The sequence below is a fragment of the Lepus europaeus genome, chromosome 23 (genome assembly GCF_033115175.1).
Source record: "Lepus europaeus isolate LE1 chromosome 23, mLepTim1.pri, whole genome shotgun sequence".
Lineage (NCBI taxonomy): Eukaryota > Metazoa > Chordata > Mammalia > Lagomorpha > Leporidae > Lepus > Lepus europaeus.
The window spans coordinates 17,458,558-17,484,864 of NC_084849.1; the positions used below are offsets into that span (position 1 = coordinate 17,458,558).

At 57.9% G+C, this 26,307-nt stretch overlaps 1 protein-coding gene across 1 annotated transcript in view; it reads right to left on the bottom strand.

Annotated features, from left to right (window-relative positions):
• Nucleotides 1-425: 425 nt before the first annotated feature.
• SSH1 (slingshot protein phosphatase 1) overlaps nucleotides 426-26,307 on the bottom strand; it is a 77,583-nt gene continuing 51,701 nt past the window's right edge. The window contains exons 8-15 of the mRNA XM_062181928.1: nucleotides 24,769-24,963; nucleotides 21,657-21,750; nucleotides 19,683-19,811; nucleotides 16,790-16,836; nucleotides 15,474-15,620; nucleotides 14,210-14,410; nucleotides 10,115-10,667; nucleotides 426-5,640 (exon numbers count right to left, since the gene is read on the bottom strand). Of these exons, the coding sequence (XP_062037912.1) occupies nucleotides 4,468-5,640; nucleotides 10,115-10,667; nucleotides 14,210-14,410; nucleotides 15,474-15,620; nucleotides 16,790-16,836; nucleotides 19,683-19,811; nucleotides 21,657-21,750; nucleotides 24,769-24,963 (2,539 nt within the window). The 3' untranslated portion in view covers nucleotides 426-4,467. The remainder of the gene's footprint in view (nucleotides 5,641-10,114; nucleotides 10,668-14,209; nucleotides 14,411-15,473; nucleotides 15,621-16,789; nucleotides 16,837-19,682; nucleotides 19,812-21,656; nucleotides 21,751-24,768; nucleotides 24,964-26,307) is intronic.

The window sequence follows — 26,307 nt, forward strand, 5'->3', positions numbered from 1 at the left end:
TGTATCTATCTATCTATATCTTTCATCCCCTAGTTCACTCCCTAAATGGCCCCAACAATAGGGGCTGAGGAGAGCCAAAGCCAGGAACCAGGAGCTTTTTCCGGGTCTCCCACATGGGTGTAGGGTTCCAAGGACTCAGGCCATCTCTGTTGCCTTCCCAGGCCGTTAGCACGGAGCTGGACTGGAAGCGGAGCAGCTGGGACTTGAACTGGCACCCATATGGGAGTCTGGCACTGCAGGTGGCGGCTTAACCCACCACACCACAGCGCCGACTCCTTTAGCAGGCAGCTTTGCCCACAGCAGCTGCTCAGTAAACACTGCCCATGATGCTGTCATCAGACTGTCCCGGCACAGCAAGAAGATGTAGTTTCCTTTTGTTCACAGTCATCAGGCATTTATAAAGAAAAAAGTTTATTTTTATCACAAGAAGCACATAGACTATATACAACACACACCAACAGAAGTAAAAAAAAAAAGTGCACAATGCTTTTTCTACTGCAAATTTACAGTACAAAAGATACTGCCTTTTAAATATAGAATATAAAAAACAAGAGAAACAATAGAATTAAAAAAAAATCGTTGATACCGTAACGCAACACGCGGGACCCCACCGGCAGCACGGAGCAGCCCATCTCACACAGCCCCTGATTTGGGGAACAGTGGGGGTGGGGTGACTGGTACCTACATGTTGTTGCCAAAGAGCTCAGACACTCACAGAGAGGAGAAACAGGTGGCCCAGGAGGTAACAGATCTGCATTAAACGAGAGGACAAGGGCAGGCTGGGGCTGGGGCCGGGAGCCAGCAGACACCTCAGGTCCTTTCCGGTGGCGACCACGGGACCCGCTGGCAGGACCTGCTGGCGCTGCTTCCTCGTGGAAGAAGTCACGGACACACAACGTGGAACTGCATAGCAGGGGACACAGCTGACCACCACCGCCACGACCAAAGGATCCGATCACAAAGATGAGAGTCCAACGGTTCCGCACAAATACACAGTATTTGTAAACTAGTATTAAGGCACTCGATTGTAAAACAATGACAGTGCAGGGGAGGGGAGGGGGCAGCAATCATGCAGCAAGCATGGGGCGGGGCGTTATAAAGACTCCTGTGTGAGTGAGTGACCCGTGCCAGGGCTGTGGCAGCTATGGCACAAGAGTGACCCAGGACAGCGCCGGGCAGCGTCACTCCAGAGAGGTCAAGGGCGGCTGGGTGAGGCAGCCTGCGTGAGGATAAGGAAGAGACAGCACTGGAAGAGTGGCGACTGGATCCGGGCTCTGTCTGCTCACAGACATAAGCAGAGCGGCCTCGCACAGGTGGGCTTTCAAGGAGGGTGCAGTGGGACCAGGAACCATCGGTGAACCTGCCCAGCGGCACCCAGATGTCACCAGGTTCTCCTGCCGGAGGTGAAGGGGCTGCCAGCCAACAAGCAGGGCCGGGTGAAAGGCGTCCCCGCTGCAGGCGGGGAGGCGGGGCCCTCTTTGGGCACCCGCACCGAGGTCACCCACCAGCAGGATCTTGACTGAGGGCTGTGGCGTTCATTCCCCCCAGGGAGAAACGGTCCCCAGGGGCGCCGGGCGGCCAGTGAGGTCTATTCAACAAGACCTTGGCTGTGTGCTCTGGGCCGATCTGGGGGACGAGAAGGCTCCTGAGCAGGGCTTCCATGTGCTGCCTGCCACCTGGTGGCGAGCTGTCTGCCAGCCCAGAGGTTGCCAGGGGTCCCTGTATGGTGGCAGAGAGGCAGGGAAGGCCAGGCGAGGGACCCTTGTTCATGCATCCGGGGACAATGCTGAAGATCCCGAAGTAGCTCTCAGGCAGGGGGCAAAGCCCATGCAGAGGGCAGCCTCCTCTCTCCATGGCCCGGCAAGAACTGGCAAGACGACGCAGAATGTTCCAGCTATCCTGGGGCAGGGCCACAGGCGCTGAGGACAGGTGGAAGATGAGGTGTGGCCGAACGCCCAGGGGACCGAGCTGATTCACAAATGGGCCTTTCCTCCTACCTCGGCATGGCGCCGGCCACTGCCTCCTCTGCTCACCTCTCCTGTGCCCCAGGAGCCAGGACAGCACACAAAGCGCCCGGCGGAGTGAGCGTTCCCCCATCCTGGTGGCGCGCTCTGGCCTGCCTAGTCTAACATTTAAATGCCAGTTTGCCCTGCGACATGGATCTGGTCTTCGAGGAGAATCTTCATGGTTTCTCCTGGCTGCAGTGCCAGCCTCCGGGCCTAGAGAGCTTCCTCACGCCCTGCCGACGACGGGGGCCGGGGCCGGGGCTGCCCGGATGTTGGTTGATAAGCCTGGACGTGTTCCTGACCACGAACGCGTTCGGTTTGCCCAGAGCCGGAGGCCTGTGTGTATTTGTGATCCCACGCCCAGCCCTCACCTGGGTTAAGAAAACGGATGGCTTTCGAAAGGCCAAGTTTCCCCAAGGCTCTCTCCTAGGCGGTTACCACAACCACGGAAGCGTGCCATCGCCAATTGGAAGGGATTATTTTGACACAAAAGCGGATCGGCCACAGCACACGTAATTTGGCAAGACACGTGGAACGTGGTGGGGTTTTTGAGAAAATGCTTCTGTTGGGAGGAGCGGGGGAGACCTACAGGGCGCTGGGGGCAGGTGCAGATCACCTTGTGAGGCTGTGTCAGCGGATGCTGGCGGAAACAGGCTCGCATCAAGTTACCATAACAATAACGTGTGTTTGCACGGAGCGGAGCGGAATGGCCGCACCATTGAGACGCGGCTCCTGGAGGGATTCCGCCCCGCAGCAACCGCCAGAGGAACCAACCTTGCGCCCCGAGACCCCTTCTGGGCTGCTCTCCAGATGGCTGCTCTGGGGGGCCCCCAGCCCACTCTGGGTCTGGTTGGCCCGGGAGGGCTTGCTGGTTTCACGGGTCACTGTGGCCCACGTGGAAAGGTCTCGGCCAACAGCGTTACCCCCTGCGCCTGCCCCTCCCCCAACACTGCATCCTGCACGGGAGAGCCCAGCTGCGGCGGGCCGCCGAGGCCTGGAGTTGGGAGGCGGCCAGCGTCTGGCCTGAGGGGTCCCAGAGGCCGGGGCCGGCTTCCGGTTTGCCCAGTTTATCCCCGCGGGGCCCCTGTCAGAGCCCCAGAGGAAGTGTCTAGGATTTGCAGGCCATTTGGGCCCTGTCACGTGAATATTGTATTCTTTTTCCAACCCCTGAAGAATGTAAAACCCACTGAGCCCACGGAGGCTGTCCAGAGTGGCGTGTAGAATCCTGAACCCCACCTCTGCCTTTCCATCATGCTCCTTCAAATTATTTTTTTGGGGTCTGGCTCACAGACACCATGTGAGACCCTCGATTCGAGCCCAGGGCCTGAGGCTGCATGGCGCTCACCTGATGGCTACGGGGGCCGCCATGGTGCTGGTGCTGAGGCTCCATCTAGACTCCTCCTGACTCCGCCAGGACGGCTGCGGGGGGCGGGGGGGGGGGCAGGAAGCAGGAAGTGGGGATCTTGCAGGAAGCAGGGGTCTCACTACAGGAAAAGGCAGCTGTAAACATCTACAACGCCCTCATGGCCTCGGCCCTCTCAGAGCGGCTCCCGGAGAAGAGACAGAGAGCTCCTCACTGCTGAGACCTCTTCCCACCCGACACGAGGAGATGGGACCTGCGGAGGCTGAGCTTGGGGCTCCCAGCAGGACCACTGGCATCTCGGAAACCACCCCCCCGCCCCTTCAGGATCCTGGTGTCTCCCAATCCCAACCACAGGTGGTTCAGCAGCAGCGAGGGGGCTCAGCATGCTCCGTGGGGCCTCCCCCCTCAGACGGGGGGGCGACGGAAACAACTGACAACCTCCCACCTATCTCCTGCCACACACACGTCACCAGGGACAGGGGACACGCATCGCGCACGGCTGCCCGCCACTCAGCACAGGGCTGGTTCAAGCATAGCCTTCGAGTGATGACTCTGCCCGCTGGGGCTGCGTGCACACGGCCTGAAGTCTTGACATCTCTAGGGTCCCCAATAGCAGGAAGTCCTTCCTGGGGAGACCCTTCCTGACCCTGCACGACTCCCGGGAGGCAGGCTGGGTGGTGACCCCACTTCACAGGAGCAGAGCGCAGCGAGAACAGAGGTAGGACAGGTGTCGCCATCCCAGAGTTACCTCCTCCGAGGGCGCCACGACCCTGCTTTTGCACGCTGCAGATGGAATATTCTGGAAGGGTGTGCATATCTGTGCACGCTCTTCTTCAAACGTGACTCTTCCTGCAGACACATGACTGGGGACCCGAGTTGTGTGTGTGCTGGGGACGGCTCGCGCCCTTTCTTCTTGTGCTGCGTGTTAACCGTTGGTGTTTCTCCTGCTCCTCTCTCGGGCAAGAGGGGACCAGGTGGGGGTGACTGCACTTGCTTAAGACGAATCAAGGTGTCAGGGGCTGGCCCACACCCTCAGGCGGGCCGAGGGAGGGTCCTGGGAAAAGTGGGCTCCAACGTCCCTGAGCTGCGCAGGGCGGGTCAGCTCTTGCTCGCCCGGCAGGGGCTTCTCAAGTCCTCGGGGGCAAATTTCCCTGATGCTTTGCAGGTGGCGGCCGGGCTGCGTGGCGTGGCCTGGGGCTCGTGCAAGAAGGAAGAGTTGCTGGGCTTGGCGTCCTGAGAGTCGGCGGCGGCGGCTATGTCGGCCTCGCTGGACAGGTCTTCTGTCGAGAAGTCCAGGCTCCCGAGCTTGGCCAGGGAGTGCGAGCGCTTGAGCGGCGACGAGACGGTGAGGCCCGCCAGCCGGAGCCGCGTCTCGATCTCCTGCGTGCGCTGCTTCACCAGCCCCGGCTTCCCGCGGACGCTGTGGATGCTGTCGCTGCTGGAGCTGCGGGTCAGGTTGGAGCTCACGGCCGACGAGGTGGGCGTGTAGCACACGGTCTTCAGGAAGTCCTTTGAGAAGCTACTGGTGTGGTCCAGGCGGCCCAGGAAGGCCGGGGGGCTCCTCAGTGAGGCTCCGTCTGCCATGTGGGGCGTGGCCGGCTCCTGGCTCCCCTCGGGGATGCTGGCTTCCAGCCTGCCGGCCAGGCCGTCCGCCGGCGAGCCCTTGAGCCGCTCCAGCTCCCTGGTGTGCTTGCGGACGAGGCCGGCCTTCTGCAGCTGGATGATGGACTCCTGGTGCTGCATCAGGTAGCTGGTGGGCGGCGGCCTCTCCGCCTCGCCGCCGAACAGAAGCAGCCGCAGGTCCTTGGTGGGCCTCGGGTCTTTCTTGGGCGACAGCTCTCCCCTCGCCCCTTCCGTGCAGGCAGGGCTCTGATCACAGTGAGGATTCTTCAAGAGGAGGGGCAGCTTTGGAAGGACCTTCAGGGTCTCTCTGGAAGGTTCCAAAAGGCTGGCTGGCAACTCTGGGGTGGCCCGGGCCCCAAGGCCATTGCCGTCCGGCCGCCTTGGGCCAGTGGTTGGTAGGACTGGGGACGTTTCAGCTGGGCCAGAGGCTGGCTTCTCCAGGGTTTTGCACCTGCCGGTGGCGTGGGTCACAGGGGAAGAGGTGACATGGGGCAGGAAGGCGGGCTGCGTGCATATGGCGCCGGCACTTGGGTCCTCATGTGGCTCCCTGAAGGCCTCGGGAGCCCCGCTGGCCGCGGGGTACATGCAGTTGGCACAGGATTTATAGGGTGGCTTCACTTTGTTCAGGATCCCAAATATGGCATCATGCTGCAAGGGGACAAGGACATCATGAGAGGGCACAGTCAGGACCAGGGTGGGGCCGGGCACTGCAGAGGCAGCACTGGCTTGCGCCTCCTACCGTAGCACAGCCACAGTGACCCCTTGGACTGCCTGTGAGTAACATGGTTGGGGACGAGTCAGAGGGGCAGAGCTGGGCCTTCCAGGAGCCAAGTGCCCGAGGTCCTGGGCAAACCACGACTTCCAAGGACCCCTCTTCGGAATCCCACCTTTGCTGCCTGCACAGTGGGACCCTGTTTCAGGCCTTCCTTGGTCCCTCTGGCTCACAGAAACAGAGACACGGCCTCTCTTTTGCACAAAGAATCTACCTCTAGGGGCTGGCGCTGTGACACTGGCATGCCCCGTCACAGCGCCGGGTCAAGACTGAGCTACTTCGCTTCTGACCCAGTCCCATGCTAACGCACCAGGCAAGCAGCAGCACACAGCCCAGGTCTCTGGGCCCCCGCCACCCACATGGGAGACCCGGATGGAGTTCCTGGTTCCTGGCTTGGACTTGGCCCAGACATGGCTGTTGCAGGCATTCAGGGAGTGAACCAGTGGATGGAAAAATCTCTCTGCCTCTCCTTTTCTCTCTCTGTTCTGCCTTTCCAATAAATAAATAGTTTCTTAAAAAAAAAAACTTCACCTGGGGTGTCTGTAGCCCCACAGGGGGTGCCTTTCCGTGCAGGCAACATAGCCTGGCTCCAGCATCATCACCCAGCGGTGCTCCTCACGGCCTTGGGAAAGACTCCAACTCTGACCTAACACAGTACCCGCAGGGCCTGATGAGGCGGCAGGCTGAGCTAGGTTTTTCTTTTCATTTTTCTTTTCATTTTTTTTAGAGGTGGTGGTGGTGGTGGGGACAGTGAGAAAGAGAGAGAAAGGAGCTGGCTCTGCGGTGCAGCGGGTTAATGCCCTGACCTGCAGTGCTGGCATCCCATATGGGTGCTGGTTCGAGACCCAGCTGCTCCACTTCTGATCCAGCTCTCTGCTGTGGCCTGGGAAAGCAGCGGAGGATGGTCAAAGTGCTTGGGCCCCTGCACCTGCGTGGGAGACCCGGAAGAAACTCCTGACTCCTGGCTTCAGATTGGCACAGCTCTGGCCATTGCGGTCATTTGGGGAGCGAACCAGAAGATGGAAGACCTCTCTCTCTATCTCCACCTCTGCCTCTCTGTAACTCTGTCTTCAAATAGATAAATAAATCTTAAAAAAAAAAAAAAAAAAAAAAAGAAAGAAAGAAAGAAAGAGAGAGAGAGAGATAGACAGATAGACAAAGATCGACTGATCAATCTTCCAGCTGCTGGTTTCCTTCCCAAATGCCCACACAGCTAGGACTGGGCTGGGTCAGGGCTGGGAGCCAGGAACTCCACTTGGGTCTCCCCCACAGGTGGCAGGGGCCCAAGCACTTGGGCCGTCTTCTGCTGCCTTTCCAGGTGCATTAGCTGGGAGCTGGATCAGAAGCGGCGCAGCCAGGACTCCGACTGGGCACAAGGATATGGGACGCAGATGTCCCGGGTGGTGGTGTGGCTGCTGCCCAGACGCCAGCCAGAGGTGGGTTTTACGCCTTTCAGCCTCCCGGGGCTTCTCATTCACTTACCAGACATCCCTGGGGTGCCGACCACGGGCTAGGCCCTGCCTCAGGCCTGCGGGGCTGTGGTTAAGACACAGCCCCTGCCCTTCAGAGACACAGGCTCGGTGTTCCCTGGACGGAGGCTCTGCAGAGGAAACCAACACCCTGGCCGACACCTCTTCGACAAGCCGGAGCGGGCCAGGCCCAGGGAGAGCAGTGTGCGGGCCCAGAGGGGCCTGGAGGGGCCCGTGCACAGTGCTGCAGGGCCAGCCCAGGCACGAGGGGCAGCAGGTTGCCCCCCCCCCCCCGCCCCGGTTCTGCCCTCGCCTCAGTCTCAGCCTCGCCGTGCTCTCTGGCCACTCCTCCACTGCACCCTGCCAAGTCTGTCAGCTCCCAGATGACACGCAGAGCCCTGCACGCCCTGCCACCTCTCCAACCACACCTCCGACCGCTGCCCTCAGCAGCAGCGTCCATGCCTGCCCCTCGCACACACTAAGCTTCCTCTACCTGGGCACCCTGCACAGCTGCTCTCACATGAGCACGCACAGGCGGGTCTGATACGCAGCTCAGCCCTCGTCGACCTGGACCACTGAGCTGCAGTCTAGGCACGCCCTCTCTGGGTCCCTTCCCCCAGGCGACATCAGCCAAGCTGGCCAGGAAGAGTGGGCCGTGTCCTTCACGCACCCTCTTTGCCAAGCTGTGACTCCCGGAGAAGCCATTCAGTGCTAACCACAGCAGCTTCGCCCTCAACGGAAGAGGTTTTTTGTCATCTGTCTTTATGGGGATTTGCCCTTGGATGGGGCTGGGAGGAAGGGGGACAAACTGCAATCAATGTTTGCTTTGAAGACTCAATGTGACTTGGAGGTCAGTAGAAGTCACTGCCCAGTTTTGCTTGTGTCGTGGTGACGTTAATGACACACTGGCTTTTTATTTATTTATTTTTGACAGGCAGAGTTAGACAGAGAAAAAGGTCTTCCTTCTGTTGATTCACCCCCCAAATGGCTGCTATGGCCAGCACACTGCGCCGATCTGAAGCCAGGAGCCAGGTGCTTCCTCCTGGTCTCCCATGCGGGTTCAGGACCCAAGGACTTGGGCCGTCCTCCACTGCCTTCCCGGGCCACAGCAGAGAGCTGGCCTGGAAGAGGAGCAATTGGGACAGAATTCAGTGCCCCAACTGCGACTAGAACCCAGGGTGCCGGTGCCGCAGGCGGAGGATTAGCCAAGTGAGCCCTGGCACCGGCCTGACACACTGGATTTCTACCTCAATGCACCTGTGGGTGTCTCCAGCGCTCTCCCTTGAGAACCACAGCTGTCCTGTGGCGTGGGCAGGGGAGGCCACTGCTCACTACTAATGGAACAGAGAGAAGGTTCTAGGTGAGAACCAGGTGGAGGCTAAAACCTGGTTGTATAGAATCCACCAGACAGAACAGACTAACGGAGTTGAGCACTGGGTCCAGAGTGGGAGTACGAGACAGTGATGTGGAAGAATTACTACCAGCTGGTAATTTCTTAGAGGTGGTAATGGTATTGTAGTTATGTCCTATGTAAATGAGCATAAATGGAGAATAAAATGATACAAGGGTACTTCAAAAGTTTGCTTAAAATACAATTAAAAAATACTTAAGGGACTGACTTGGAGGCACAGCAGGTTAAGCTACCACCTGCGATGCCAGCGTCCCGTACTGGAGTGCTGGTTCAAGTCCCAGCCACTCTGCTTCCCATCAGGCTTCAGGCTAATTCACATGGGAAGGCAGCAGAGAATGGCCCAAGTGCCGGGCCCCTGCCACCCATGTGGGAGACCAGGATGGAGTTCCTGGCTCCTCCCTTTGGCCTGGCCCAGACCTGGCTCAGACCTGGCTGTTGTGGGCATCGGGAGTGAGCCAGTGGGTGAAGGACCGCCCCCCTGCCGGTGCTCTGCTTTTCTGGTTAATGGCTCCAGTTTCCTGCTAATGCAGATGCTGGGAGACCGCGGAGCTGGCTCAAGTGACTGGGGCCGGGCCACCCATGTGGGAGACCCTGGCTTGAGTTCCCAGCTCCCGGTCTCTGCCCAGGCCTGGCTGTTGCAGGCATTTGGGAAGTGAACGAGTGGATGGGAGTGTATGCTATCTCTCTGAAATAAATAAAAAGTAATTTACAAAAAGGGGCTAAATGTATTTTGGTACAAAAAATTGCGAAATTCATGTATATGAGGGGTCTTCAAACAATTCACATAAAATAAATAATAAAAAACTGCATGGGGCCGGCACTGTGGTGCAGGAGGTTAATCCTCCACCTGCAGTGCTGGCATTCTATATGGGTGCCAGTTCGAGCCTCAGCTGCTCCACTTCCCATCCAGCTCTCTGCTATGGCCTGGGAAAGCAGTGGAGGATGGCCCAGGTCCTCGGGCCCTTGTACCCATGCAGGAGACCCTGAGGAAGCTCCTGGCTTCAAATCTGCCCAGTTCCAGCCATTGCAGTCAATTGGGGAGTAAACCAGGGGATGGAAGACCACTCCCCCACCCAAACCCTACCCCTGCCTCTCTGTAGCTCTGCCTTTCAAATACATGAATAAAATAAATCTTTTTTTTTTTTTTTTCCAAGTGCTTGCATGCAGCTCGGGGGAAGTTCCATGTTTCACATTTCACATGGGAAGAAGTGAGCTGCAGGCGCCATGTGGGACGGGGACAGTTTACCAGGGACCTGGCTGACTCCCTCTTAATCCCTGACCCACCAGACACACACAGGCCAGGCTCCCAAGCGGTGGGCAGAATCGCCCTCTGAAATGCACCTGCTGGCCACGGGAGGTAAGGACTGCTGCCCAGCAGGGCATGGCGGAGTGGAGGGCTGGGAGGGGCTGCTCTGTGGGGAGGGCAGGGGTGATGTGCTGGGGGGCCCCGAGTGCCCGCCCCACACCTACCTCGAAGTCATCCGGGCAGCTCCTCTTGCTGTTGTTATTATTGAGGTTCTCCCGGTTGAGCGGACTTGGGGAGCGGCCCCACCTCCCAGCTCCTGGGCCCTCGTCCCTGTCCATCTCCTCCACCTGCGGGAGGGAGCCACTCCGCGTCTTGGGGCTCCCAAACTCTAGTCTCTTCTTTACGTCCTTCTCACAGGGGGCAGGGCTCTCCTGGGGCTGTCTGGCCGGCCGGGGCGCCTCGGGCGGCTGCGCAGCTCCCTCTAGGAGCACATCCCTCTCTGGATCCTCGAGCTGGACCAAGCCGTCCGCTTCCTCATCCGGGGAGTGTAGGAGGGGGTCTGAGAGCCGCCGGAAGCAGCAAGGGAGCGTGGGCCCTCCCGGGAGCCTGCTGCTCGCGAATGCGGGCTGGGTGGCATCGCCCATGCAGGGCAGCTGGGCTTCCGTGGTGTCATCCAGGGCCTCTGGCAAGAAGTCACTGGGGCCCGCGGGCTCATCTGCAGGCTGATGGAGGCTGCTCTCTGGTTGCGGGCGCCACAGCTTGTTGTGCCGCTGTTTGCTGTGGGCAGAGAGAGCAAGCAAGGTTGGCCAAGCAGACAGCGCCTGCAGGGTCCCGGGAGGAGTGAGCTGGGGACAGCCTGAGGACAGGTGTGTGCCAGGGGTGCGCCCACGTGTCAAGCATGTGCACCAAGAGTTGATTAGGTAAAGTCACCTGTTTCCAGAAACGCAAGGCTGAGAAACGGCACGAGGCCCCTGCCCCATGGAGACTCCTGCGAGAAGCCTCGTGTGGCTTTCCTGGGCCCAAGGATGACGTGGGAGGTACGACCTGCAGCTAACCTGCTCCGTCACGTCCCTGCCACTCTGTAGCTCCACCTCTCAGCTGCTGCCTGTCACAGGCAAACACTGATCCTCTCCCACCAGACTGGGGGCACACGAAGAGGACCACGGGGAGGGCAGGAAACGGTGGACTCACACGCACGTCCCTGGGGACACATAGTGTGTGTGTGTGTGTGTGTGTGTGTGTGAGAGAGAGAGAGAGAGAGAGAGAGAGAGAATCAGGAAACATGAAATATCTGCTTAGGGCAGAGCAATGACAGGACAGATTTTAAATGATTTCTTCTAATACTGTAGTTTTTATTATTATTATTACTATTAAAGGTTTATTTATTTGAAAGGCTGAGTGACAGAGAGGAAAAGAGGGAGATCTCCCATTGCTGGTTCATTCTCCAAATGGCTGCAACAGCCGGATCTGGGCCAGGATGAAGCTAGGAGCCAGGAACTCCATCCGGGTCTCCCACATGGGCAGCAGGGACCCAAGCACTTGGGCCATTTTCTGTTGCTTCCCAGGAGCATTAGCAGGGAGCTGGATCAGAAGCAGAGCAGCCAGGACTCAAATCAGCGCTGATACGGGATGCCGGCACGGCAGGCGGTGGCTTAACCAGTGGCGCTGGTTTTATAATACAGTTCTTAAATACAGGCAACCGAGGTGGGAGAGATCTACAGTGACAGAAGGTAACTGAGCCTCCCCAGAACTGAGGGTGACGACACCCTGGGCCTGGAGGGTCGCAGCAGCAGAGAGGCAACTTGTCAATCAGGGCTCGCTGCTGCTCTTCCGGGCAAGGGAGCATCGTGCTCATTTGTTACTGTCTACACCGTGTGCTCCCTCCCCTGGGCTGCGAAGCTCAAGGCAGGCCACCGAGAACCTTAACCCCTGGCTGGGCTGCAAAGGCGCTCTGGCAGCGAGTGACCGCCAGGAGGAGGGAGAGGACAGCAGCTTGCCCCGCCCTGCTCCTCCTAGTCTGGGCCCCGTCTGGGGACCCCGCTGAGACACTCTCCGGCTGACAGTGAAGCAGTCCAGCCACGGCCGGAGCTGTTCTCAGGATCCCCATCAACCCGGCCAGGGCACTGCTGCTTCCCCAAAACTTGGCCAAGAAGCCACTAGATGGAGCCTCTGGCTTCCTTCCAACAAGGGTCAGCAATAATCCAGGCCTAGGAAGGGAGCGGAGAAGGTGAGCCCTGAGCAGCTAGCTGGCCTCTGTGAGGGCCTGGGGCGCTGGCGGCCTGCCCTCTCCGGGGCCCCCTCTGCCCCGAGTGGGCACGAGAACCTCTCGGAGGCCGGCAGACCCGGGAGTGCACAGCGGAACGGGGGGCCTCTCAGTGCCAGTTCCGCAGGCATCCCCAGCCCCGGGGGAAGGAGGACCCCTTGTCCTTTGTAGACCCCTTCAGGGCAGGAATGAGAAGTTTTAAAAGCATCCCAGGGGAGCTGAGGTCTAGCCTGGCAGCTGGGTGCCCACACCCCACATCAGAGCACCTGATGTTCCATTCCCGACTCTAGGGCCTGGCCTGGGCTCCCTGTGGCTGCTCACCCTGGGAGGCAGCGGTGATGGCTCGTCACTGGGTTTCTGCCGCACACACGGGACCCTGGAGGGTGTTGCCAGCTCTTGGCCCAGCCCTGGCTGTTGTGGGCATCGGGGAGTGAACCAGCAGATGGGACATTCTCTCTCTCTCTCTCTCTCTCTCTCTCTCAAAATGGGATGGAAGGTAAGAAGAGAGGGAGGGAGAAAGAAGGGAGGAAAGGAAGGAAGCAGGGAAGCCACTGGACTAAGTGGGAGCACACGGCATTTGTCTTTTTGTGACCGGCTTATTTCGCCTGGTGCAACGTCCCCAAGGTTCGCCCATGTTGTAGCGGGCATCAAACTCTGGGTCTTTTTTAGGGCTGAGTAATATTCCACTGTACATGCAGACCTCATGCTGTTCCCCATTCTCTCATCGACACACAAGAGCCACTGGTACCTCGTGGCAGAGACAGAGAAAGATCCTCACTCTATTGCTTCATTCCACAGATGCTCACAACAGCCAGGGCTGGGCCAAGTTGAAGCCAAGAGCCAGGAACTCCTTCTGGGTCTCCCTCGTGGATGGCAGGGACCCAACTACTTGGGCCATCACCTGCTGCCTCTCGGGCATTAGTAGGACGCTGGAATCGGGAGCAGAGCCAGGACTCGACACCAGGTACCCCGTGCCAGTTCACCTTTAGGTGGGTTTTTTTTTTTATTTTTAATTTTTTTTTTTTTTTGACAGGCAGAGTGGACAGTGAGAGAGAGACAGAGAGAAAGGTCTTCCTTTTGCCGTTGGTTCACCCTCCAATGGCCGCCGCGGTAGGCACGCTGCGGCCGGCGCACCGCGCTGATCCGATGGCAGGAGCCAGGTGCTTCTCCCGGTCTCCCATGGGGTGCAGGGCCCAAGCACTTGGGCCATCCTCCACTGCACTCCCAGGCCACAGCAGAGAGCTGGCCTGGAAGAGGGGCAACCGGGACAGAATCCGGCGCCCCGACTGGGACCAGAACCCGGTGTGCCGGCGCCGCAAGGCAGAGGATTAGCCTAGTGAGCCACGGCGCTGGCCATTCAGGCGGGTTTTTAACCCAGGAGAAGAGACTGAGGCTCAGGGAGACTGACAGGGCCGCCGAATGCGCACAGGTACAGATCCTGGCCATCTGCTTCCGCGATCCTGAGCTTGCCCCATATCAAAGGGTATGCATGGGGGCCAGGGCTGTGGCACAGCAGGTAAAGCTGCTGCCTGCAGTACTGGCATCCCATAGGGGCACTGGTTCAAGTCCCGGCTACTCCACTTCCAATCCAGTTCCCTGCTAATGGCCTGGGAAAGCAGCGGAAGATGGCCCAAGTGCTTGGGCCCCTGCACCTGCATGGGAGACCTAGAAGAAGCTCCTGGCTCCTGGCTTCGGATCGGTGCAGCTCCAGCTGTTGTGGCCATTTGGGAAGCAAACCAGTGGATGGAAGACCTCTCACTCTCTCCCTCCCTCTGCCTCTCTGTAACTCTGCCTTTCAAATAAGTAAATCTTTAAAAAGGAAAATAAAAGATTGTGCACAGGACGTGGTGCCATGTGGAGGCTCGGGAGGCAGGAGGCCCTCAGGCCCACACCGAGCCCCAGCTGATGCCTTGGACAAGTGGTCAGGCGCTGCCCCTCGTGCAGCCAAGGCACACGCAGGGGCCCCTGGACACTGCCGATCAGAGACCCGCGCCTCTCTTCCTGCGAGGCGCCGCTCTGGCTCTGCCAGCGACCCTTCCCGCAGGCCGGCACCCACCTGGCGTCCAGGATGCCCTCGTACTCGGACAGCTGCTTCATGAAGCCCGCGTTGGGCCGGGTGATGCTGCGCTTCTGCTTCACGTAGTTGTACGCCTTCTCCAGGGGCCAGCCGAACTCCTTCATGGCGTAGGCGATGACCGTGGACGCCGAGCGGCTGACCCCCATCTTGCAGTGGACCAGGCACTTGGAGTGGTTCCTCCTGCGGGGGCGGAGGCGGAGAAAGTTAGGAAGCTTCCACGACGTCATCTCTGTCCGCGCCCGGCTGACTTCCTCCTTAGACCCTGACGTCATCGGCCGCGGTCTGCTGTGTCGGAATTTACAGAGCAGGGTCCGCACGCTCTCTAACGGCAGTATCTCTGCTGCTGGATCAATTTTATCCTTGCCCTGCCACGGCCTGCAGGGCTGGCTGCCTTCAGGAATCTTCCCACCTGGCACGCGCCAGCGGCCCGGAACCCTGACCAGAGAAGCCACTGGCAGCCAGGGGACGCCTGCAAAAGTGGCTCAGCGGTAGCAGCAGATGGGGGCGGGGGAGGAGCTGCTGCAGCAAACGGGGTCAGCGGGCAAGGGCTGCTGGGCTCTGGGGACAGCGAGGTGCCGGTCAGACAGAGGGCAGGGATGGCGGCCGCGGGGAAGGGGGGGACACATGAGTTGTAAGTGCAGGCTCAGGCATGTCTGGTTTGCTTGCTCAAGGGCATGGGGAAGGCCGAGCTGGCCAGGGCTCTGCCTCCCTGGCCTTGAATCTGCCCCCCAGGTCTCTGTGCCTGGTGTTTTCTTGACTGCCTGTCTGAAGTCTGTCCCCAGAGGATGCAGGAGGACCGAGACTTTGAAAGGACATGCTGTGGAGCTCAGACCCAGAGGGGCACAAAGCCAGCAGGGTGCTCCTCACAGGGTGACCTCCGAGTCACCCTGTGGTGACTCGGTGGGGGGAGCAGGGACGGCTCGGGCCGCGGGGCTGGCCTCGGCTTCTGCCGGTCAGTCGGTGGAGCTCTGCCTGGGCCCCCGCCCAGGACTCGGGCTCTAGGCCCAGGGATGGGCGGGGCTCTCCTCCCTGACCCTCCTTTGGCTCAGCGGCTCCCCAGGGGGGAGAGCTCCCAAGAGCATGCACTTGCGGTTAGACCCTGGCGAAAACCAGGGGTCCGATGTTGTGACCCAGGACGAGTGGGAAGGGACGAGCACATCAGGGCCCGTGTGTGGAGAGCGGCAGTGGCTGGCGGCCAGCAGCCTGGTGCCCGGCCCCGCCTCCAGCCCCGGCGCATGCTCACTTGGCTTTGTTTATGAAGTGATAGGCTTCGTTCCAGTGGGCCAGCAGGTCTGTGGTCTCCTCATCATAGACACGGATGTTGTGATAGGCAAATAAGCCGGGGAAGAAGTTATCGATTTCTCTGGTGACGTTTAAGATGTAGTCAACCCTGCAATGAGAAAAACCAGAGAGCAAATTTGGAGAATCAGGAAGAACTGGACATAAAACAAAAAAACAAAACAAACAGGCAAAGGGAAGAAAAGTTAGACACAGGAAGAGCGGAGGTCTGTGGTGGGACCCTTGTTGTGGTTTCTCTTCTTTTTTGTAATTTCTAAATGCCCTCCACATGAGAATGCATCATATTTTATTAAAAAAATTTCCTTATTTTAAAAAGCCTTCCGATCGAACGCATTGCTCAGCAATGTTAACTGTGCAAACTAAATATATGCATTACTTAAACAAATATACTCCACACGCCTTCAAGTTGCAAAATTTACAGCTATCGCTGAGTCTACCGGGGCTGTTGTTTTTCAAGTCCGCGCTGTTCGATAGTTGGAAAGCAGAAAACATCCATCCATCATCTACGTCCCTGGGAACTGCCCGCAATCCTTTTTTGAAACAAGGCAGGATATAAATAAATGAGAGGGTCTGCTATCCCTCTGAACTTAATCAATCACTTCTTTCACTTGTAGGAGGCCAGAGTGATTCCAGGGGCCAGGAGACACTTCCAGTCGGCTTCCTAAGAGGACACTGATACGTGCAGAGAAAACGCCTCTGAGGCCGCTCGTTTCTTCCCCGCCACGCGGCCGGCCTGGAGGACACGAGGCCCCCTTTGGAGAACCACTCTGCGATGCAAGGACACCTCCTAACCAGCAGTTCTAAAGATGTATTTTAGGATTTGTTTAGTCTTGATTTTCAAATGCGGTCATTCGAGAACGCCATCACGTCAGACATACAGGATGGCGACTTTGTGGCTGTGTGGGTTAAAAAGTAAATAAATGGGGGGAAAGTCCAGCCATCTGTTCCAAAGGCCCAGGTTTAAACGTTCTTCGTTTCTGGAGCCCAGCGCTCCCTGGCCAGGCCGGGCCCCCAAGCACAACCGGAGGCCGAGGTGGGAGTGGCCCAGGGACCACGGCGCAGGGACTCAGCAGTACCATCGGGTGCGATTCAGAGCGGTCCTCCCCGACGTAAAACCCACGAATTATTCAGGACGCGCCGCTCCGAGGCACCTCTGTGCAGTTATGCACATCAGCCCTGCCAGCTACTTCAGAGACTGGGCAGCTCGGGCCTCGCTGAGCCTCCCGGAAGGACAGGGGAAGACAAGGGGCACAGACTCACCCTGAGCCCTGCAGTTCCTCCAGGTTGGATGCATTCCATTCCGAGCCCTGGGGGACAGATCACACAAACCCCCGTGAGTGTCACACGCCAGCCAGCCTCGCAGCTGCTTACGGGACGCGGGGTCTTCCCTGGCCATGACCGTGAGGCCTCGGAGGACAGCGAGGGGCTCCCAGCATCCTCTGTGGCACGATGGGGAGGCAAGGGGGGACCCAGGAAACCCTGCTGCTGTCGCTGTGCTTCCCTTCCTGGGACCCCAGTGGGGTCGGCTCGCGACCCCCCTCAGGGGCATCTGCACTCATCACCGATGACAGCAGAACTCGTTCCACTTTCCTGGCAGGGATTTGGACAACATTATAAAGCCTCCCAGTGGCTCCACTTACAAAAAGCCATTCTGAGGGGCTGGCGCTGTGGCACAGTAGGGTAAGCCTCTGCCCACAGCGCTGGCATCCCATATAGGTACTGGTTCACATCCCGACTGCTCCACTTTGGATCCCTGCTAATGGCCTGGAAAGCAGTGGAAGATGGCCCAAGTGCTTGGGCTCCTGTACACAAATGGGAGACCCAGAGGAAGCTCCTGGCTTCAGATCAGTTGAGTTCCTGCTGTTGTGGCCATTTGGGGAATGAACTAGTGGATGGAGGACCTCTCTCTCTGTAACTCTGCTTCTCAAATAAATAAATAAAATCTTTATTTTATTTATTTATTAATTTATTTTTTTGACAGGCAGAGTTAGACAGTGAGAGAGACAGAGAGAAAGGTCTTCCTTCTGTTGGTTCACCCCCCAAATGGCCGCTATGGCCAGTGCACTGTGCCAGTCCGAAGCCAGGAGCCAGGTGCTTCTCCTGGTCTCCCATGCGGGTGCAGGGCCCAAGCACTTGGGCCATCCTCCACTGCCTTCCCGGGCCACAGCAGAGAGCTGGACTGGAAGAGGGGCAACCGGGACAGAATCCGGTGCCCCAAGTGGGACTAGAACCTGGGGTGCCGGTGCCCCAGGTGGAGGATTAGCCTAGTGAGCCATGGCAATGGCCAATAAATAAAATCTTAAAGAAAAAAATAAAACATATTTAATAGCCCAGGGAAATATCAGTTAAGTGAAAAAACTGTTAAAAGAAAGCAAGTTAGGGGCTAGCATTGTGGCGCAGTGGCTAAGAGACCACCTACAACATGGGCGTTCCCACATGAGCACTGGTTCAAGTCCTGGCTGCTCCACTTCCGATCCAGCTCCCTGCTAATGTGCCTGGGAAAGCAGCAGAAGATGGCCCAAGTGCTTGGACTCCTGCACCCATGTGGGAGACCTGGAGGGAGTTCCGGGCTCCTGGCTTCAGCCTGGCCCAACCCTGACTGGTGTGGACATATGGGGAGTAAGCCAGAGGATGGGAGATCTCTCTCTGTCTCCCCACCTCCTCTGTAACTCGGCTTGTCAAATCAATCAATCAATCTGCATTCAAGGCACGTGGAAGGGTAAAAAAAGGAAAAGGAACAAATGGTCACTTTGCTCTTAGGAAATGCAGGTGACCCACAAAGAGCAGCCCCCGCGAGCCGCCTGCGGTGCTGAGAGGGCGGGACCTGGGCACGCTGGCCCCGCCTGGGGCTGCCAGCCAGTCTGTTATTTGAGGAAAGGACTCCAACTTAGAATTCCTTTAGTATCTCTCATGGCAAAGTGACACAGAGCACCGAGCCAGGCAGAAAAACAACGGCAGCCCCACCGAGGCTGTGAACTCCCCCTGCCATGGCCATCGCCTGGTGGAGAGAGGCCAGCTGGGGGCAGCTGCACTGCGCTCCCCGCAGGCGGGTCCAGGAACGCAGGCGTGCGAGGGTTCTTGCGAGGGCGCCTGAGAAGCGCCTGTTTCCCTGTCACTCCAGCCGTGCGACAGAGCAGCTGTGTTCACCCACGGGCACTTCCAGGCAATGAGAAGATGGGTTTGAAATCCACGGTCAGAAACTTCCAGGAACGCGTATCAGGAAAGGACGCACGCGTTTCAACCTTGTGAAGTGCCCTCAGTAACACAGCACATGCGCGTGCTGGAGTGTCATATACACACGTGTGTGTGTGTGTGTGTAGATCCATACATGTGGGAGGGATGCCATCTGGACACCCTCGATGGCTTCCTTCTGACACACACAGAATCCTGCCCGCCCTCAGCAGCAACTCCGCGTCCCCAGGCAGCACTTTCTCCTGCTGTGGTGGCGCGCACGCGCGGCTCCCTCCATCTGTATTTTAGTTAATTCTCATAATCACCCCACGAGGTCTGCGGTGAAGGAAAGAAGAGGCAAACAGATCTGCCCCAGGCAACAGGGCCCAAGAAGCGCACGCAGCGGGGCCCCGGGGTTGGAGTCTCGGCCCCCCACGCGCCCTCCTCTGTGGTCTGCGGCTCCCCCTGCAAACCTGCCCGTTGCCTTCACGCTGGGCGCACCAGAGTGGTCCAGGGTGACGAGACCAACGGAGCAGCTCCTCCAGCGGGCTCAGGAGCCACGAAAAGGGAAGCCCTGTGGGATGTGTCTGCCCCACTGTTCTCATGGGATACTGGGGCCTCATTCCGGGGCTTGCTGAGTAGGCTCCCCTTGGTCCTTGAGCCCACACACCATCTGGAGGTGAGTGGGCGGGACCAGTGTGTGAGTGACTGCTGACAACACCTGCCCATGGACAATGCTACACAGCTTCCAACAAACTCCCCACGGCTCAGAGAGGAGCCACGGCCCCTACACCGGGCTTGAGAGCAGCCCCGCAGGCTGCAGGGTGGAGAGGGGTCGGCCCCGCTGGACTCGGGATGGGCCACCGGGAACTCAGGCCTGTTTCTTGGCCTGTCTTTTCTCCCTGACTTGCTGCCAACGCCACACAATCAAGGCCTGATTTATGTTCCCCAACCAGACACCAGCGTGGGCCGTGCCTCTTACGAGATAAAGATGGTCGAAGATAAGGGAGGGCTTGTCCATCTGCCCCAAGATGAGCAGCATCTCGTTGTCTATGAACTCCTTGAATTCTTTCAAGTTACAGTTCATCTGCTTCTCTAACTCGGTCCGGATCTGCGGAGCGGAAGACATTGGGAAAAGACACGTCAGGGAAAGCGGCTGCCCCTCTTCAAAGCACTGAGCTCACAGCACAAACTGCGGCTGTTTTCAGAAACAGGGGTTGGTGTTTTCTTCCTTCCTGGGCAGTCGTGCACTGGGACACACACAGCGCACACACGTGCGTGGCAGGAGCGCAGGTTACGCAGCCTAGAAGTCAGGCCACCTGGAGGAAGTTTATTACTGCAGATAAGGCACCTCACGGCCCCAGGACCTTTGCTACTGAGTCCCAAGCCTTTACACTTTCACAGCTGAGCAGCAACCACAGCACAGTGAGACTCTCACAGACAGCTCCGCTCTGCGGAGGAAGGCCTCACGCACCATTGCCCAAAGGGGTTAATTAAGACAAAGACCCAATCAGCCCGCAGGACACGCCCAGCCCCCCCCCCCCCCCCGACAGCTGCAGGCGGTCAAGTCCCTTAAATAAGACCGCAGCGCACCTGCCCAGAACCCCCGCACGTCCTCCTGGGTACTTTACGCCACCTCCAGAGGACTCGGAGGGCCCAGCGCTCGAACACGCCTTGTGAGCAGTGCGTCACACTGTGCTGCTCGGGCCATGGTCACAGCAGAGATACATGAGGACTTGTTCAGGGCACAGGCAGCTGCTCCCCCATCTCTGACCCCAGGTTCTCTGGATTTGAGGATGTGGAACCCACAAAGGCAGAACATTGACAGCAGCACGACCTTTTACAAGGGCATCTTTTCTAAAAAAAAGTTGTGTTTATTTGTTTGAAAGGCAGTCACAGAGAGAGACCGAAAAAGAGACCTTCCATCTACTGGCTCACTTTCCAAATGGTTGCAATAGCCGGGACTGGACCAAGCCTAGGCCAGGAGTCATGGACTCCATCCGGGTCTCACATAGAGGGGAGCAGGGGCCCAAGCACTTGGGCCATCCTCCGCTGCCTTCCCAGTGTGTTAGCAGGGAGCTGGATCCGAAGTGGAGCAGCTGGGAGTAGAACCGGTGCTCCGGTATGGGATGCCCATATCATAGACAGCAGCTTAGCCCACTGCGCCACACCAGCCCTAACAGGATAATTTCAACCTCGTAAATCTGCCCAATGTAAGCTGTGACTATTTGCTGTATTTCTTGAAGAAAAAGTAATAGGAACAAAGCGATCAAGGAAAACAGTGCGTGCAGAGAGCAGGCAGGCCAGGTGGGATCCTGTGCAGGAATGTTTGCTGTCTCTCGCTTAAAACCCAGCAGCGTGGGACGCAAGGCGGGAGGGGGCGCGGACAGGAAACTGCTTCCCCGTGCGACCTTCGGAGCCCATGGCAACCTCACAAGTCATCCGAGTGAGGCCTGGGGAGGTCAAGAGGCCCGCCTGTGACACCGGCATCCCACATGGGCGCCGGTTCAAGTCTCGGCTGCTCTGCTTCCGATCTGGCTCCCTCCTAGGGTGCCCGGCAGAGCAGCAGAGGATAGCCCAAGTGCGTGGGCCCCTGCTCCTCTCCATGTGAGACCCGGATGGATTTCCAGGCTCCTGGTTGTGGCCTGGCCCAGCCCCAGCTGCTGTGGCCTTTTGGGGAGTGAAGCAGGGGACAGACGATCTCTTTCTGTCACTCTTTCAAATAAATAAATAAATCTGTCATTCTTTCAAATAAATAAATAAATCTTAAAACAAACAAATAAACACATAAAAACTTTGCCCCAGGACCCACTGCCAGGAAGTGGCGGCTCTAGAACCAAGCCTGAGGCTGAATCCAAGGCCTGTGCCCCTCCCCCTGAGTCCTGCTGCCGCTGGGGCCGGTGGGCAGAGAGGCACCTGCAGCCCAGGGCCAGCGCGTCCCTCAGGCCTCCCTCACCTCCTTGGAGGTCACGTTCTCCAGGTCCTGGCTCATCATGATGCTTCGGAGCTTGGCTTTGATGAGGCGCTCGGTCCTTTCCCCTTCGGTTGGCCTGGAGAGAAAGGACATCTAGCAGAGCACAGGACAACAGGAAGCTGGAGGCCAGAGGCCCAGGGACAGCCGACGCTCTGCTCCCTGTTCACACAGTGCAGTGGTGGCGCGGAGAGCTCACGGCAGGGTGTGCGCGGGCCCAGGGTGGGGTGGGGCGCAGGGGAAACCTGGCCCAACGCTAGGATTCCCACAGGGCAAAGTGGACACGTGCCAAGAGGAGGCACCATGGAGCCGAAGCCCACTCCGTGTTCAGCCACACCAGGATTCCCACGGGGCAGAGTGGGAAGCCCACTCCGTGTTCAGCTCTGTGGCATCAGGGCTCTCAGGGCAGGACACTGGGGACCCTCTCCCCTCTCCCCTGGCCCTGCAGCCCGACACCCCTACCCCTCTAGGCCTTTAGTCTCTGCCCAAACACACCTGGGCAGGAGGCTGCCGCCACGTCCTGGGGCGGCTCAGCCTGGCTACCTCCAGCATCTCCTCCTTCCCTGAATCAGAATCTGTGGATTCCCCCGCGAAGTCTACGTGCCAGCCCCTGCTTTGCTCCCAGGCCACTCACCCTGGGACAGTGCTCCTGCCCCGCGGTGACCCTGCACACCTCAAAGCAGCTCTCTCTCCCCACCTTCTCGCCACTCCACCGAGGCCTTGCACGGTCAGCCCAGCCATGCCTGGGACACGCTGCAGCTCATCCCCAGCTTTCTGAAGACCCAGTGTTCCGGGGCGGGCGTTTGCCATGGGGTTAAGATGCCAGCATCAGCCTGCTTGGGTGTGAGCCCCGGCTCTGCTTCTGATGCCAGCTCCCTGCTGATGTGCACCCTGGGAGGCAGCAGGTGATGGCTCAAGTACCTGGGTCCCTGCTGCCCACGTGGGAGATCGGGGTTGAGTTCCATGCTCCTGGCTTTGGCCTGGCCCAGGCGTAACTGCTGTGGGCATTTGGGGAGTGAACCAGCAGACAGGAGCTCTCTATCTCTATCTTTCAGATAAATAAAAACATCTTTAAAAGATTGATTTATTTATTTGGTAGGTTAGAGAGATAGATGGAGAGAGATCTTCCATTCCCAAATGGCCACAATGGCCCGGGCTTCATCTGGGTCTCCCACGTGGGTGCAGGGACCCAAGCACTTGAGCCGTCTTCTGCTGCTTTCCCAGATGCATTAGCAGGGAGCTGGATCGAAAGTGCTGCAGCCGGGACTAGAACTGGCACTCATATGGGATGCCGGCGCTGCAGATGGTGGCTTAACCAGCTGTGCCACAACTCCAGCCCCAATACAAAAATTTTTCTTAAAGATTTATTTGAAATTGGGCATAAATACAGAGAGAGAAGGAAGGAGAGACAGAGAAGGATCTTCCATCTGCTGGTTCATTCCCCAAATGGCCACAACGGCCAGGGCGGGGCCAGGCCGAAGCCAGGAGCCAGGAATTTTATCCAGATCTCCCACATGGGTGCAGGATGCTGTCTTCCCAAGCACATTAGCAGGGAGCTGGATTCGAAGTGGAACAGCCAGGACTTGAACTGGTACCCATATGGGATGCCAGCACTAGAGGTGGAAGCTCAACCTACTATGCCAAGCACCATCCCCAGCCAATACAAAAATTTAAAAAAAAATAATTAAAAGAGGGGTCAGTGTTGTGGTGTAGCAGGTTAAGCTGCTGCTTGTAGCCCTGACATCCTATCTGAGTGCCAGTTCGAGTCCCAGCTATTCCACTTCCAATCCAGCTCCCTGCTAATGCTCCTGGGAAAGCAGTAGAAGATGACCCAAGTGCTTGGACCCCTGCACCCATGTGGGAGACCTGGAAGAAACTCTTGGCTCCTGGCTTCCACCTGGCCCAGCCCTGGCTGTTTTGGCCATGTGGGAAGTGAACCAGGAAGATCTCTGTCTCTCCCCCTCTCTCTGTAATTCTGACTTACAAATAAATAAATCTTAAAAAAAAAAAAAGATAAAGGCCGGTGCCGCGGCTCACTAGGCTAATCCTCCGCCTTGCGGCGCCGGCACACCAGGTTCTAGTCCCGGTCGGGGCACCGATCCTGTCCCGGTTGCCCCTCTTCCAGGCCAGCTCTCTGCTGTAGCCAGGGAGTGCAGTGGAGGATGGCCCAAGTGCTTGGGCCCTGCACCCCATGGGAGACCAGGAGAAGCACCTGGCTCCTGCCATCGGATCAGCGCGGTGCACCGGCCGCAGCGCGCCTACCGCGGCAGCCATTGGAGGGTGAACCAACAGCAAAAAGAAGACCTTTCTCTCTGTCTCTCTCTCACTGTCCACTCTGCCTGTCAAAGAGTAAAAAAAAAAAAAAAAAAAAAAAAAGATAAAAAAATATTTAAAAGAAGACACTGTGTCGCAGAGGAAAGGGATGCTTGAGGGGGAATGGAATCCTGACAGGAAGCATCTCTCGTCGCTTCCTCCTTCTCCAGCCCCACCTGATGAGCGTGGCCTTCGCACAAGCACGCACCAGCGCTGCTGGGGCCGCACGCTCCACCATGGCGGCTGCTGGGCTGCTCTGGGCAGCTGCGTTTGGGATCCAAGGCAGCAGAGGCCACTCTCACAACGCTTCTGAGAGCAGAGGTGGCAGCTCTGGAAGCGAAGCCTCGGGTGACCTGCAGGATTCCGGCCAGACCGCAGCACCCCACCGGGAGCCGGTCAAACTCCAGGGGATGTCAGAAAGTTCCTGGAAATGGAGTTTGCTTTGGTGCAAAACAATGTGAAAGCCGACGAGGGGTCTTCAAGTAGGTCATGGGAAACGTGTGCTGTGAAAAAGTTATGTATGGATTCTAGAAATGTAGGTGCCAAAATAAACTTATCTTTGGATTCTGTTTTTCCAAGAGTTTTCTGCAGGGCCCTTGCGTGGGGCCATGCATTCCTTCGAGAACCTGATGAGAAATGCAGTCACCCGACCTGTCTTCAATTTCTAGAGTGGGGCTTGTGTCACGGTCTCTCCCCACAGCCACTGGCCACCCTGCACCCGGGCGCCAGCCCCTGGCGACTCTCCCTCCAGGAAGGGCAGGGCCGGGCGGGCGTTCACACTCACTTGTCCACGAACAGGGCTGGGGAGTCGGGCCGGGTGGACTCCAGGTCCTGCATGGCGTTCCACTCGTTGATGAAGCTCTGCTCCGAGCCGATGCAGCTCTCGTAGTAGGTGGCCCAGATGAGGGCCACGCCCCCGGGGAAGTAGTTGTGTCTCCGAGCCACTTCGCAGGCCTTGTGAAGGACCTGCAGGGCAGACCTGGGTGAGGAGGGGACAGGGTCAGGCCTGGGAGGGCACAGGAAGTGCTGAGTCCTCCCCTCCCCCATGCCAGAGGGTTTTAGGGCAGTTCATATGGGACTCAGCCTTGGCGTCTCGCTTACAACCGAGGGTGTGGAGGGGGCGCGGTGGCCCAAAGCTCACGGCCACCAGGCCAGAGCTGGCAGCCTCTGCACAGACAAGGGGCTTCAAAAGTCCGTGGGAAATGGAATTCAAAGATAAGCTTATTTTGCTGCCAAAAATGTTCGCGTTCTGTACAGTTTTTCCCTAATACACACTTTCCATGACCTTTTGGAAGGCCCCGTGTAGGAATGGATCTCAAATATTTTTTTTTTTTTGGTATCAAAATAAACTTATCTTTGAATTCCATGTCTGTGAACTTTCTGAAGCTCCTCTGTATGTGTTCACTGAGGCCAGGGGTGCACAAAATAGCCTTCTCCATTTCCCAAGATGAGAAAAAATAAAGAAATAAAATAAAACCCACCCAAATCTCACAGTTCTTCTAGTCAGCTGGCTCAGGTGTTGTTTCACATCCCATCAACTAACTCCAAAGCATCAACATGGACTTCTGGAGTCGCAGTGACCCTGACCACGTGACCCCCGGGGCAGCTGAGCCGTGGGCAGGCCCGGTCGCTGGGGAGCACGGAGGATTCTGGCTGCACTCTGCGTGATTTCATCTCTAACCCTTCCAGCAACGTGGAAACAACTCAGATCTCTTAAGGAAATTGGTTCTAGAAATTCTTGTTAGGGGTGGGTGTTGTGGCGTGGCAGGTTAAGCCATGGGTTGGGATACTCATATCTGCTCTCAAGTGCTGGCTCAGGTCCTGGCTACTCCACTGTCAATCCAGTTTCCTGCTAATGCATCCTGGGAGGCAGGCGATGATGGCTCAAGGGCTTGGGCCCCTGCCATCCAGGCAGGAGATCTGGATGGAGTTCCAGCCCTGGCTATTGTGGGCATTTGGGGAGTGAACCAGCAGATGGATGGTTTCTCTCTCTCTCTGTCACTCCACCTTTCAAGTAGATGAAACTCAGCTTAATACAAAAACTAGGGGGTGACGCTGTGGTGTAGTTTGTAAAGCCGCCGCCTATGGTGCTGGCATCCCACATGGGTGCCGGCTCGAGACCTGGCACTACTTCCGATCCAGCTCTCTACTGCGGCCTGGAAAAGCAGTGGAGGATGGCTCAAGTGCTTGGGCCCCTGCACCCATGTGGGAGACCTGGAGGAAGCTCCTGGCTTCTGGCTTCCGATCAGCTCAGATCTAGCAGTTGCGACAAATTGGGGAGTGAACCAGCGGATGGAAGACCTCTCTCTCTCGCTCTCTGCCT